At 41.6% G+C, this 13,054-nt stretch overlaps 1 protein-coding gene across 7 annotated transcripts in view; it reads left to right on the top strand.

Annotated features, from left to right (window-relative positions):
• The window catches only part of KIF13A (kinesin family member 13A), a 235,139-nt gene extending 222,873 nt beyond the window's left edge, over positions 1–12,266 (top strand). For 5 of the 7 annotated variants that reach the window (XM_030817362.1, XM_030817359.1, XM_030817360.1 and 2 more), the window contains one exon: positions 5,774–7,027. In XM_030817362.1, the coding sequence (XP_030673222.1) occupies positions 5,774–6,610 (837 nt within the window). In that variant the 3' untranslated portion in view covers positions 6,611–7,027. Of the gene's footprint in view, positions 1–5,773; positions 7,028–9,838 lie in introns of those variants that run through there. The other 2 variants (XM_030817363.1, XM_030817358.1) reach the window with 1 other exon arrangement.
• The last annotated feature ends 788 nt before the right edge of the window (positions 12,267–13,054 follow it).

Raw genomic sequence — 13,054 nt, 5'->3', positions numbered from 1 at the left:
ATTATACCTCAATTTACAAAAAAAAAAAAACTGTTTATTCTCAAGCCTGGAAAGAATTCTCTAATTTTTTGTCTCAGCTTTCACTCTCCTGTGGCATCCTAGGCTTTGAAAAAGTAAAACCAGCTCAGGGAGACAGGAGACTGCTTGATGTTTATGTCGCATCTCACTGTTTCTGTTGGGTAGAGTGTAGGGAGTCTCATTTCCCAGTGACAGCATGTCAGACCCATTCCCAATTCCCTCATTAGTGTGAGATCCTTTAACAGTTCTTAATGCACACCATGTGAGAACTAACTAACTGCAGCTTAATCCGGATATGCAGTTTGCCACCCACCTGCATGCTTGGGGTGCAGGTGGATCTTCAGAAACAACCTTCTCATTCCTAATGTGAAGAAAGAAGAAAAGCACCATTTTCCCTCCATTTCTTCATCCCTCTTCCCCTCCTCTGCCTTTGGTTTCTCCCTGTCCCTCTATCCCAAAGCCCTGTCCTAGTTCCTGATGGAGAAGAATCAGCACATTAATAGGTACGCCTTCATCTCTCCAAATGTTACTGAGCTGTTCTCTCACTTACCTGACCACCCCCTGCTCAATTAGTAAGGGCTGCAGTGTGGGCTAAAAAGGCCAAATGACTAGTTTGTTCCCCTGCCAATTATTTGGTTCTGTGTCTGATTGGATCTGTTTATTGGCATGACACTTATCACTGTGGTGCACAGCCACTCAATTTAAACCTATTGCAACAATACATTTTGGTACAACACCATCAAGAGAATGCTGGATGACCCTTCTGGGGTGTTCGGCAGATAGTTTCACAGTTCCCAGAGCTAGGCTCATGTTTTCTTCACTTTCCCTTTAATATTTTAAAATAAAACCCATCTCGGGGCTTTCAGCTAGCAGAGGGAAGGATGGAACCAGATTCTCTTGACCCAGGAAGTCTGAAGCAGCAGTTAGACTCTATGACTGAATGTGCCATGGAGTACAGTAAGAAGGATTTGATGGTGTTATTGTTCTTGCTGGAGTCTTACTTGAAAAAGCTGTCTCTACTCTCCATAGGAAACTGGCTTGCTGAGCACTCTGCACCTAAGAGGCAATTGTGCTCTTTAATTCATTCCAGACAGCAGTTTTTCAAGGTGTTTTGGTAGAGATTAAGTGCATTATTTGTTTGACCTGAGGTTCTTGTTTCTCTTTGGGAAACTTTAATTTTGTTTTTTCTCTTATAAATGGGTACAAACTGTTTTCTTCCTTTGTGACTAATTCATATTCTTTTCTCTTCCACTCTTGAACAATCAGAGTGACTCAGTTCGGACTGATCAAGAGAGTTTGAAATCATTCTTGAGATGGACAGTATCAAGACATTGTTCCTGTTAATGTTTAAACCACCTAATTACCATAGTAACTTCTGTAATTTCACATAAAATATAGTAAATATGGCTATGCTTGATTCTTTTTTTTTTTTGAGACGGGGTCTCGCTCTTTCGCCCAGCCCGGAGTGCAGTGGCGCAATCTCGGCTCACTGCAAGCTCCGCCTCCCGGGTTCACGCCATTCCCCTGCCTCAGCCCCCCGAGTAGCTGGGACTACAGGCGCCCGCCACTGCGCCCGGCTAATTTTTTGTATTTTTTAGTAGAGACGGAGTTTCACCGTGTTAACCAGGATGGTCTCGATCTCCTGACCTCATGATCCGCCCGCCTCAGCCTCCCAAAGTGCTGGGATTACAGGCGTGAGCCACCGCGCCCTACCCATGCTTGATTCTTTAAGCAATATTTTGTTGTTTGATCGATCTGGGAAGACATACAGATGTACTTCATGTCTCATATGACTAAAACAGAAGAACAATATGCCTTTGGAGTCTGTCTTTTTAAGTCATAAAGCATAGAGAATAGCAGAAAGAAAGTCAGTGATTTTTCCCAGTATCCACACGACCGTTCTATTAGGTCTTGCATAGACAGCATGTGGTTTATTCCTCTGGTTTACAGAAGAAAAAGCAAAGGGTTAGAATTGTTGAGCAACTTGCTCAAGGTCTCACAGTTAATGACAGCATAAGACCAAAGAGCCCCATTCCTCAGCATAATTAAGAGGACTCCAGTGACTCCAGGTGCTTCCAAATATAGTGCAATTCCAGTATACCCTGCAGCTGCTCTTCAGACAAAGGGCTCACTCCTCAGTACCATGGACAGAAGTACTGGAGCCCTTGGCTGGTACAGTTCTACAAACAGAGACCTCTGGTGAACAGCACGACATGATTATAATAGGAGTGGAAATTGCATTAATGAAGGAAACTCCTTACAAAGAGTCACTGCTTTAATGTGGATTTCAATCCCTTTTTAAAATCAAGGTGTTTGTAGGTAAATATCAGCTGCATAAGTTAAATTGCAAAACTCAAATGAAGACTGTAGCTATAGAGAAGCTTGAGAACTTGACTCCATGTGCCACTTTAGATAGGGTTTTAATTATCTTTGTCCTTAAGACATTGTAGGAAGGTGCTCAGTTTATTCTTCTTTCAGATATAATGAGAAATGATGTTTCTGGTATAAAAAGTCTAAACCAAACTCCCTCAAAATATGAGTTTAAGCCAATTAAATCCTCCCTTAATTGGCAATAACTCAATAAACATTCAATCTCCTTTTAAGTATTGGAGAATGTTTCATCTCTACTAAGTTTTCCTTTTTCTGGAACAAGCTGTCCCTACTGTTTTAGTCTTTCCCTCTGGGCTTTTGGGTTATTTTCCCCACTGTGAACTGCTCCCTATTTGAACTTAATCTCTTGGGGCTTTGTAGATTCTTAGTTTTATTAATGTCATTCTAATCCTTTAGGCATAATGTATTATCTTTGATAAATTTACAACTATTTCTACTCAGTGAATTCATGATTACATATTTCATTTGGCAAAATTGTATTTTAGGATAACAGGCATTTCCTTGGTCTCAAGAAGAAATAACTTCAAGCATATAAAGGACTCCACATTACTAATTCTCATTTTTAAATTTGATTTTCCTTGAAGTAGATAACTTTTTAGTAATTAATTATAGTAAATAGTAATTTAGTAATTAATTGCATCAGGTATGCTTGGACTTGAAGAATTGTGTTTCTTTGCCAACTTAAATCAAAAGGAAATAGAAGAGACACAAACACTTGAAATTTAATTTTGTGCCAGGCACAGTGGCTCACACCTGTAATCCCAGCACTTTGGAAGGCAGAGACGGGGCAGATCGCCTGAGGTCAGGAGTTCGAGACCATCCTAGCCAACATGGTGAAATCCCGTCTCTACTAAAAATACAAAAATAAGCCGGGCATGGTGGCGGATGCCTGTAATCCCAGCTACTTGGGAGGGTGAAGCAGGAGAATCACTTGAACCCGGAAGGCAGAGGTTGCAGTGATCCAAGATCGCACCATTGCACTCCAGCCTGGGCGACAAGAGTGAGACTTCGTCTCAAAAAAAAAATATATATATATATATATAATTTTGAGTCTAAACATGACAAGTAGAGAATCTAGAAAATATAGGCAAAGGCTATTGGTTCAGTCAATTCTGTTCAATCTTTGTTCCTTCTACAACATTCTGCCCAGCCCTGGGAAAGAATGCTCCACCCCACTTTTTTGATAATGCTACTTAATTTAGAATGCAGATAAAGATAAGATGAGAAGAGATTAGTGTTGCCAAAAATTTTGTTTTGCCAATTTCGGGAACTTTATCACTGATATTTGATATTCACTTTAGATTAATGGCTAAGGAATTAAGATCACCAGTTCCTTTACACATTTATTTTCAGTCACATTTTTACAACTAAGTTATAAAAACTAAATTATTTTAAAAGCTGAGAAGCATTTAAGGGAGTATTAAACTTTTTTTGAGGTATATAGAATCTTGAGATGCAAAAGAAAATATTACTATTAATCTAAACAGATGAAATTTATGTTCATTTGTGAACAAGTATTTGCCATGCCTTGAAGATATTGCCCCCCTCCCCACCTCGATTAAAATGCAAATTTATGGGCCAGGTACAGTGGTTCACACTTCTAATCGCAGCTACTCAGGAGGCAGAGACTGGAGGATTGCTTGAGCCCAGGAGTTTGAGGCTGCAGTGAGCTACAGTTGCATCACTGCACACCAACCTGAGTGACAGAGCAGGACCCCTGTCTGTAAATAAATAAATAAATAAATAAAAATAAATAAATCCTAGCTGGGCGCGGTGGTTCACTCCTGTAATCCTAGCACTTTGGGAGGCTGAGACGGGTGGATCACCTGAGGTCGGGAGTTTGAGACAAGCCTGACCAACATGGAGAAACCCCGTCTCTATAAAAATACAAAATTAGCTTGGCTTGGTGGTGCATGCATGTAATCCCAGCTACTCGGGAGGCTGACACAGGAGAATTGCTTGAACCTGGGAGGTGGAGGTTGTGGTGAGCCGAGATCACGCTATTGCACTCCAGCCTGGGCAACAAGAGTGAAACTCCATCTCAAAATAAATAAATAAATAAATAAATAAATAAATAAATAAATAAATAAATCTTAAAAATAAAATAAGTAAATTAATAAAATGCAAACTTAATGAATAAGGCTGATGCTTTGGTTCCAGGTCTTTACATGCACCTAGTAGTTCTAATTGTACAGATGCTTTAAACCAAATGACCAATGAAAGAAAGCTAACTTTTTTGAGGTGTCTAAGTTTACCTGTGAATGAAATTTTTATCCATCCATGGAGAGTCCAGGATTGTTCTAAGAGCAAGGATGCAAAGTTGTAATTCTCTGAGGGAGGGACCATGCCTTCTTGTGCTCACCATTGCTATTCCCAAGTCCTTAGGACAATGGCTGCCATGTAGTGGATGTTCAGTGTGTATTTGTTAAATGAAAGACACATTTTAAAAGGAATATTTGCGATTTCATTAGGTGCTTCTGAGATTAATTAGAAATGGCCAGAGAGTTTATCACTTATTTTATTTGAACTTAAAATATCCACAGTTTTTCTACCAAATATAAAAGAATCGTTCATTTGGAGAGAGACTGGGGAGTTGGTGACACCCACTTTTGCATGTATTTACCAATTTTTATGAACAGGGGTTTGAAAACTGTTTTACAAAGGAGATTTTCATTTAAATTTTACTATGCCTTCTTTACCTTCTAGCCAAACCCTCTACTCATACTTCCCAAAAATCCTAGAAGACCGTAATTGTCAGATTGTTAGTATTTTATAGCCTTACGATATTTAGCATAATATAAGAATGAGTGTCGAGATTGTGTTTTTTGCCCTTTTGCAGTTGGGTTCTTTGTTTTACTCCCTTTTCCCCCATAAAATAGCTGAGAAACTTTTTACAAATTACCTTAACTACCTGCACTTTGCTTCCCAAGGTGAAGATTCTAAAGACAAATGGAGTGGCTCTTCTCTGCTTCTGCCTGTTTCTCTGCTCATTTAATGAGAAAAGAGAAAACATCACAACTAAAAGCTAATTTTGAATAACTAATAAAATGTCCACTGCACTTCAGTTCCATTCTTTCTCTTAAACCAGGGAAGGAACTTTTTCTAATTAGCACTGAGTGAGCCTTGAAAAACTAAATCCCCTTCATATTAGATGATAAGGGGTTTATATTGACAGGTCTCTGAGAATACTGATATACCTATATCTACAATAGGTGACAAGATCTGGCCAAATTTGGAAAGACAAAAAGAAAACACTGAACACTATGTGAATGTGAATGCCTTTAACAGCAAAGTTTTTAAAACTTGTCTCAACAGTACAGTTGCTACAAGGAGCTAATAACTGACTTTTGCTTCACTTCTATAGGACTCTGAGGAGGAAGAAAATGAGCTGGAAGCTATTAACAGGAAGCTAATAAGTTCACAGCCTTATGTACCTGTGGAGTTTGCTGACTTCAGTGTTTACAATGCCAGCTTGGAGAACAGGGAATGGTTTTCCTCTAAAGTAGATCTGTCAAACTCACGGGTCTTGGAGAAAGAAGTGTCCCGTAGCCCTACCACCAGCAGTATTACCAGTGGCTACTTTTCCCACAGTGCCTCCAATGCCACCCTGTCTGACATGGTTGTCCCTTCTAGTGACAGCTCAGACCAGCTGGCCATTCAGGCAAAGGATGCAGACTCCACTGAGCACTCCACACCGTCGCTTGTGCATGATTTCAGGCCGTCCTCAAACAAAGAGTTGACAGAAGTTGAAAAAGCCTTGGTAAAGGACAAGATAATTATGGTGCCACTCAAGGAAAATAGTGCCTTAGCCAAAGGGAGCCCATCATCCCAGAGCATCCCTGAGAAAATCTCCAAATCACTGTGCAGGACTGGCTCATGTTCAGAACTAGATGCCTGCCCCAGCAAAATTAGCCAGCCAGCCAGGGTATTCTGCCCCAGGGAGGTGACGGTAGAACACACCACCAACATCCTTGAAGACCATTCTTTCACAGAATTTATGGGAGTGTCAGAGGGAAAAGATTTTGATGGTTTGACAGATTCTTCTGCTGGAGAGCTTTCCAGTAGGAGGAACCTACCAAATAAAACAGGCAGCAAGACTGTCTCTGATGGGCTCCACCACCCCAGCCAGCTGCATTCCAAGTTAGAGAATGACCAGGTAATAATTCCAGAGGCAGCCTTTTGGGTTCTGTGCTGTCAATGAGTATGTCTAACTGTATACCAACCCCAGAGGCCCTTCACCGCAACGACTTGGTAGGAAAGATTCATCCAGATGTTTCTGACAGCAAAGATGAGCCCACAAAGAAGCAGGCTCACTTCCTGCACAGCTGTCTCTGTCGGAGAGCAAGTCTGTTTTGGGAACTAGAATGCAATTGTGAAATTACAGGACCAGTGGATTTTTTTACCTGGCACATGGGTTGGTGTTGAATTAAGTGTTCGGATGGATAAGGATCAATCTCATATTCATTCCCTGGGATGTTTAGTTACCAGTTTTCCCAAAGTATTCTGGTAGCATCTACCATATTTCATCAAATCTGTGATTCCTTTGATTATTATATGATCCATTATTTTATGTATCATTAAGAAAAAATACTGCCAATTAAACTTTATCATATCAACAGTTGTAAGACACCCCAATTTCAGAGATGGTAAAATGTGGAGAGAAAAACATATATATTGTAGAATTGGAAAAAGACAGTCATTTGGTGCCTATAGGTGAAAAAGTGCTTTGGGGAGGTATAGGCAAATTCCAGCAGCAGTTGAAGTTTGGACTTTGGAAGTAACTCAGGTTAGTTTATAATATTGATTAATTTTCTTTTTCTTTTCTTTTTTTTTTTTTTTGGAGATGGAGTATCGCTCTCACTCTGTCACCCAGGCTGCAGTGCAGTGACACGATCTTGGCTCATTGCAACCCCCACCTCCTGGCTCAAGTGATCCTCCTGCCTCAGCCTCCCGTGTAGCTGGGACTACAGGCACGTGCCAACACATCTGGCTAATTTTTTTTGTATTTTCACCATGTTGGCCAGGCTGGTCTCAAACTTCTGACCTCAGGTGATCCATCCGCCTTGGCCTCCCAAAGTGCTGGGATTACAGGCATGAGCCACTGTGCCTGACCAATACTGGTTAATTTTCATATGGGAACAAAATGAGGTTTTGCCACTATTCCTGAGGAAAATCACAAATTACATAAATAAGAGATGTTCTGCTTCTGAGCATTCTGCTCTGAAGTACCACCATTTATTCCCATTCACATTCATTTGTTTGGTCCCCCAACTTACTGTAAAAGGCATGGGAGAGTCATGGCTTAGCAAAATAAAGAACTGAGAGAGCTAGAAAGAGGCTTGGTAAAAGTAAAATGATCATGCTGCTACTCTATCCCTTTGTTTTGCTGAGCAAGTTATTCCATTGATGTGGCTTTTGCCGCTGCTTTTCATACCAGCCCTTAAAATTTCAATGTATGGTCATTTATACAGCATACTCATTACTGAACTGCCAAAACCTAAACAGTCGTCTCTGACAAGAAGAAAAAGATTTCCTTCCCCGACATAAGAATAATGATAGAGTCACTCACCACCGTTCTTGCAAGCAATACATGCATTTGTCCAGGTCTTCAACTTTCTTTACCTGGATTAAAGCAGAAGCTACACGGCTGGTATACATCAGCTTTTCAACCCTTGTTCATCAAGAAGGCCGGTGTCAAAGACTCTTTAATTCTTTACTGTAAGATTAGGTTTGCTTCTCAAACCTAAAGGTGCTACAAACTCTAGGGGCAAGGAGGGTGTGGCAGGCCTCTTAAAAATTAATATTCATGGCCGAGTATGGTGGCTCATGCCTGTAATCCCATGATTTTGGAAGGCCGAGGTGGTTGGATTGCCAGATGTCAGGAGTTCGAGACCAGCCTGGCTAAATGGTGAAACCCCATCTCTGCTAAAAATACAAAAATTAGCCGGGCATGGTGGCACATGCTTGTAGTCCCAGCTACTCGGGAGGCTGAGGCAGGAGAATCACTTGAACCCGGGAGGTGGAGGTTGCAGTGAGCCAAGGTTGCACCACTGCACTCCAGCCTGGGCAGCAGAGCAAGACTCTGTCTCAAAAAAAAAAAAAATTCAAATTCACCTGGGCTTAGTGGCTTGCACCTGTAGTTCCAGCTATTCTGGAGGCTGAGGCGGGAAGATCACTTGAGCCCAAGAGCTCAAGACCAGTCTGGACAACAGAGCAAGATCCTATCTCTGTTTAAATAATTTTAAAAATTAAAATTTTTAAAAAATTCAAATTCCCAGGAGTCACTGCCATCCAGCCCTAAGATATTGCTTTATACAGTGTATAAGGTATTCACAAACCCTTCCTTCCTCCCCATCCTCTCGCATCCCCATAGAGTAATAGGAGACAGGTTATCTGAGGGCCATACTGTGGGAAGCACTGCCCATAGAAGAGGGAAGAGGAGCAACAACCCCCCTTCTTTTTTCATGCCTAGATTATTTAGAACGCAACAGAAAAAGGTAAGGATTGGGAAGTTTCCAGAATAGTGCGTTCCTCCCAAAGATCATGGTTTAAAGTGAAATTTACAAACATGTTATATCAAGATGATGGGATTATGGAGATTTTTCTCCTTTAAAGAGTTTTTAGCCGAGCGCAGTGGCTCACACCTGTAATCCCAACACTTTGGGAGGCGGAGGTGGGTGGATCACCTGAGGTCGCAAGTTTGAGACCAGCCTGACCAACATGGAGAAACCCTGTCTCTACTGAAAACATAAAATTAGCCGGGAGTGGTGGCACATGACTATAATCCCAGCTACTCGGGAGGCTGAGGCAGGAGAATCGCTGGAACCCGGGAGGTGAAAGTTGCAGTGAGCTGAGATTGTGCCATTGCACTCCAGCCTGGGCAACAGGAGCTAAACTGTCTCAAAAAAAAAAAAAAAAAAATTTGGAGGCCGGGCATAGTGGCTCACGCCTGTAGTCCTAGCACTTTGGGAGACCAGGGCAGGAAGATCTCATGAGCCCAGGAGTTTGACACCATCGTGGACAACATAGTGAGACTCTGTCTCTACAAAAATTTAAAATTTTTTTGATTTAATGTTTCTGCTACATTGGTTTTAATAAGTTGTTTTGACAGTTTAAAATTTTTTCTGAGAACCATAAGTTTGACTTTGTTCAAACCCCTGAAATGACTTAGACTGCACATCCAGAAGTCACTTTTTTTTCTTAATTTTTGCTTTGGTTGTTGCTGTCATTACTTTTCCTTGAAACATCACCTCAGGGCTTTTACAGTGTGGATTCCAGCACTGGATTCCATAATAAAACCAATCCTGTGGGTCCCTTCAGGAAGAGCCCCTTTCTTGTGGTGGGTGTGGACTGGGCTGAGAGTGGGTGCTGTGGGTGGGGTGGGGAGGTGGGGATGAGAAGCATGAACTCACCAGCCTCTGCATTCCAGGGAGGCACAGCCTCGCGGTGAGAGCGGCAAGCACCCCCTCCTCAGGCCACAGCTTGGCATCTTTGTTCGCCTGGTCACCTTGGGCAAGCACCAGCCCCATCTCTAAAACATGCTGCCACCTGGCTGGACCTCAGACCAGAAGCTGGAGAATCCACGCTGTGCACTTCCTGGGCCACCTCCTTTCCCCTCCCCAGCGGGAGAAGCGGCACTTTGTCACTTGGGTGGATCAACAGCCTCTGCTTTTTCCAGAAAGCAAGAGAACTGAAAATCCTGGATTAACTAAGTGACAATATTTTTGTTTGCACTTACTACACACCTCCACTGTATAGAAACCTCTACAAATTCCAACAGACTTTATTCTTGTACAGTTTTAATCAGTTCTTACTGTAGAATCTGGAGTCAGTGCTCTAATCTGTTTTTTATAAATAATATATATTATGTATATGAAATGTGTACCTATAGTATGTCTGGAGACAGACAAGGCTGCACACTAAAATGCAGATAAAGGTGATTTGTAGAAAATCATAAGGTACTGGACTTTGTTACAAAGCAACTTGGGCGATCTCATACATGAGCAGATGAAAAATATTTTATTGCCTAAGAATGAGCTTGCAAATCCCTCTTTGCAGAAAAGGTTATAGAATGCTGTTCTTTATAACCAAAGAACTTACATAAGGCAACATTTTTGCTGTCCACTCTTTTGTGTGAACATGTATGTTTGACTGCAAGTTTGGTGCCATAATTCCCTTGGCTACCAAGCCACGTGCTGGCATTCTCTGTCCTTTGTTTCATAAGCACACTGAGAAATCTCACAGCTATTTTCTTTGGTCTTCTACCTGCCCCACCACCTGCTGACTTGACATTGTATTATAACTGTTGACAATGACTGGGGCCCTGACTCCACAGTTGCCTGGACTGGCTCAGCCCAGCCGGGCAGGTGGAATGAAGAGAGCAGTATTACTGTAAGAAAACACAAGGACAGCCAGGAGTCGTGGTGGGGTGGATGGGGTGGGAGGTGTTGATTTTTGTGTGTTTTTGTGTGTGTGGTTTTGTTTTGGATTGGTAGGTTTCACTGTGGTGTGGTTTTGCTGTTGTTATTTTGCTTGATTCTGGAAAATGCTGAGGAGGTGGACTGAGCTATGAAGTTCAGTGGTTCATACTTTACCATGTTTGCAGGAGATGATCGAATACAGATGACCCTGCTGTCGTGTCTTCATTTGTAAAATTCTCCTACAAATGGAGACATTGAAGGATTATGTGTATGGAAATTTTTACAAAAGTCCTTTCTGTACCTATTCTGTAGATGCCTGTATAATCGGTCTGGATGTACAGCTATAAATGTGTTGTGAGAGCAAGAGAGAGAGAATGCGTACAGCCTGCTGTACCTTTTTTCTTTTAAGTTCTTCGAGTTGGTAAATGAGTAAGATATTGGAAACCTTAATGAAAAGCTGCTGTTCATGATTTGTGTGTATAGTGAGCTGACTGTAGTATTTTATTATTGTCTGTTAAAAAAAGAAAAACTGTAATTTATATCCCCTTTCAACTTTATTGTGTTTAATTGGTACACATTTCTGTGTGTGTGTGTGTGTGTGTATGTGTTTTAGAATACAAACTGTGTAATTCAGATTTTAAAACACTAATTGTTTGTCTTTGATAACCCTGCCTTTAGTTTCAAATCTAACTTACCATATTTCTATGTGTGCATGTCTCTGCAGTGTTAAAAAATAATAATATCAGCTAGCATTTATTAGGGGTCAACTGGGTATTAGGCACTGTTCTAAACATTTGATATTCATTATCTCATTTAATCCTCACAGCAACAGACCCATAGGTACTGTGGTCATTAAGTGTTTGACAAGTGGAAAACTGAGGCAGAGAAGTTACTGATGGAGCTGTAGCAAAGCCAGGATGCAGGCCACACTTCGCTTGCCAGTCTCTGTGTTCAGCCTGGTGACATGTCATGGACAGACAGGCCTTTTGAAACCTAGGCACCTTCAGAGGACAGAAGGGTGTGGTGAGTGTCACAAGTTCCAGACAGACCAGTCCCATCGTGGTGGAGGGGGGCTATCTGGAGCAGGTAGGACATGGTGTGTTATACCTGTTCACGATGCTTAAATCTTTACAGCAAGCAGCAGTACCCTGCCACCTGTGAAATAGTGGCTAAAAGTAGCTTATTATAAAAATCTTATTTAAAAACAGAATTATTACAGCATCTTTTCAGAAAAAGCTCAGCTGTTCACAATACCCTTTCTGAAGTTACAAAGAATTAGATCTAGCCTGTTCTGGACAGAAGGGTGCCCTGTATAGAGTTCCAAGGGAAAGGAGAGAAGGGACCCAAAAAAATCCCAAAACTTATTTGAATTTTAGAGAATGGGTTTGAGAAGAGGAAAGCAGCTATTTAATATTTAAATGAAAGATGACAACTAAACATATAGTTCAAGAGAAAATGAACAAATCATCATTCCCCTTGCTAGTGTGAGACCAGTGGTATTCAGGTCAGAGACATTGTCATCTGTCATTATGACTAAGAACAAACTGGGTTTAGGACATATTTTATTGGATAGTTAGAGGCGTGTGTTTAACAGTTATTTCCAAGATACAGTAGTGCCAATGTCAGCACATTTGTTGATGGTTTTTTGGACACACATTGTATCATAACAAAAATACAACCTTGTGTTTCTATGGCACCGACTTATGAGGAGAATAGCTGTTTATAAAAATACCCTTGGGGCTACGGCTCGAACTGCGTCCACTAGCACAGGAGTGGGAGTCATGGGGACTGGCTGCAGCATTCTCATTGTGTCCTCCTGGGGAGAGGAAAGGGTCATTTGGAGCTGCCAGTTTCCCTTCCTGGGGGCCTTTGGGGGTTTGGTGAGAACTGGAAAGAATTTGCTCAAAGGGAAACCAGAAAAGCAGCAGCTCCTTACCTAAAAAGTTCATTTTGCCTCGGTTGTGAGTTCTTTCATTAAGAAAGATAAATTCTGGCCGGGCGCGGTGGCTCACATCTGTAATCCCAGCGCTTTGGGAGGCCAAGGCAGGTGGATCACCTGAGGTCAGGAGTTCGAGACCAGCCTGGCCAACATGGTGAAATCCCATCTCTACTAAAAATATAAAAATTACCTGGGCATGGTGGTGCATGCCAATAGTCCCAGCTACTCAGGAGGCTGAGGCAGGAGAAATCATTCAAACCTGGGAGGTGGAGGTTGCTGTGAGCCG

The sequence above is a fragment of the Nomascus leucogenys genome, chromosome 8 (assembly GCF_006542625.1).
Source record: "Nomascus leucogenys isolate Asia chromosome 8, Asia_NLE_v1, whole genome shotgun sequence".
Taxonomy (NCBI): Eukaryota; Metazoa; Chordata; class Mammalia; order Primates; family Hylobatidae; genus Nomascus; species Nomascus leucogenys.
Note: the sequence above shows the minus strand (reverse complement) of the source record. Positions and strands in the feature narration are given on the sequence as shown.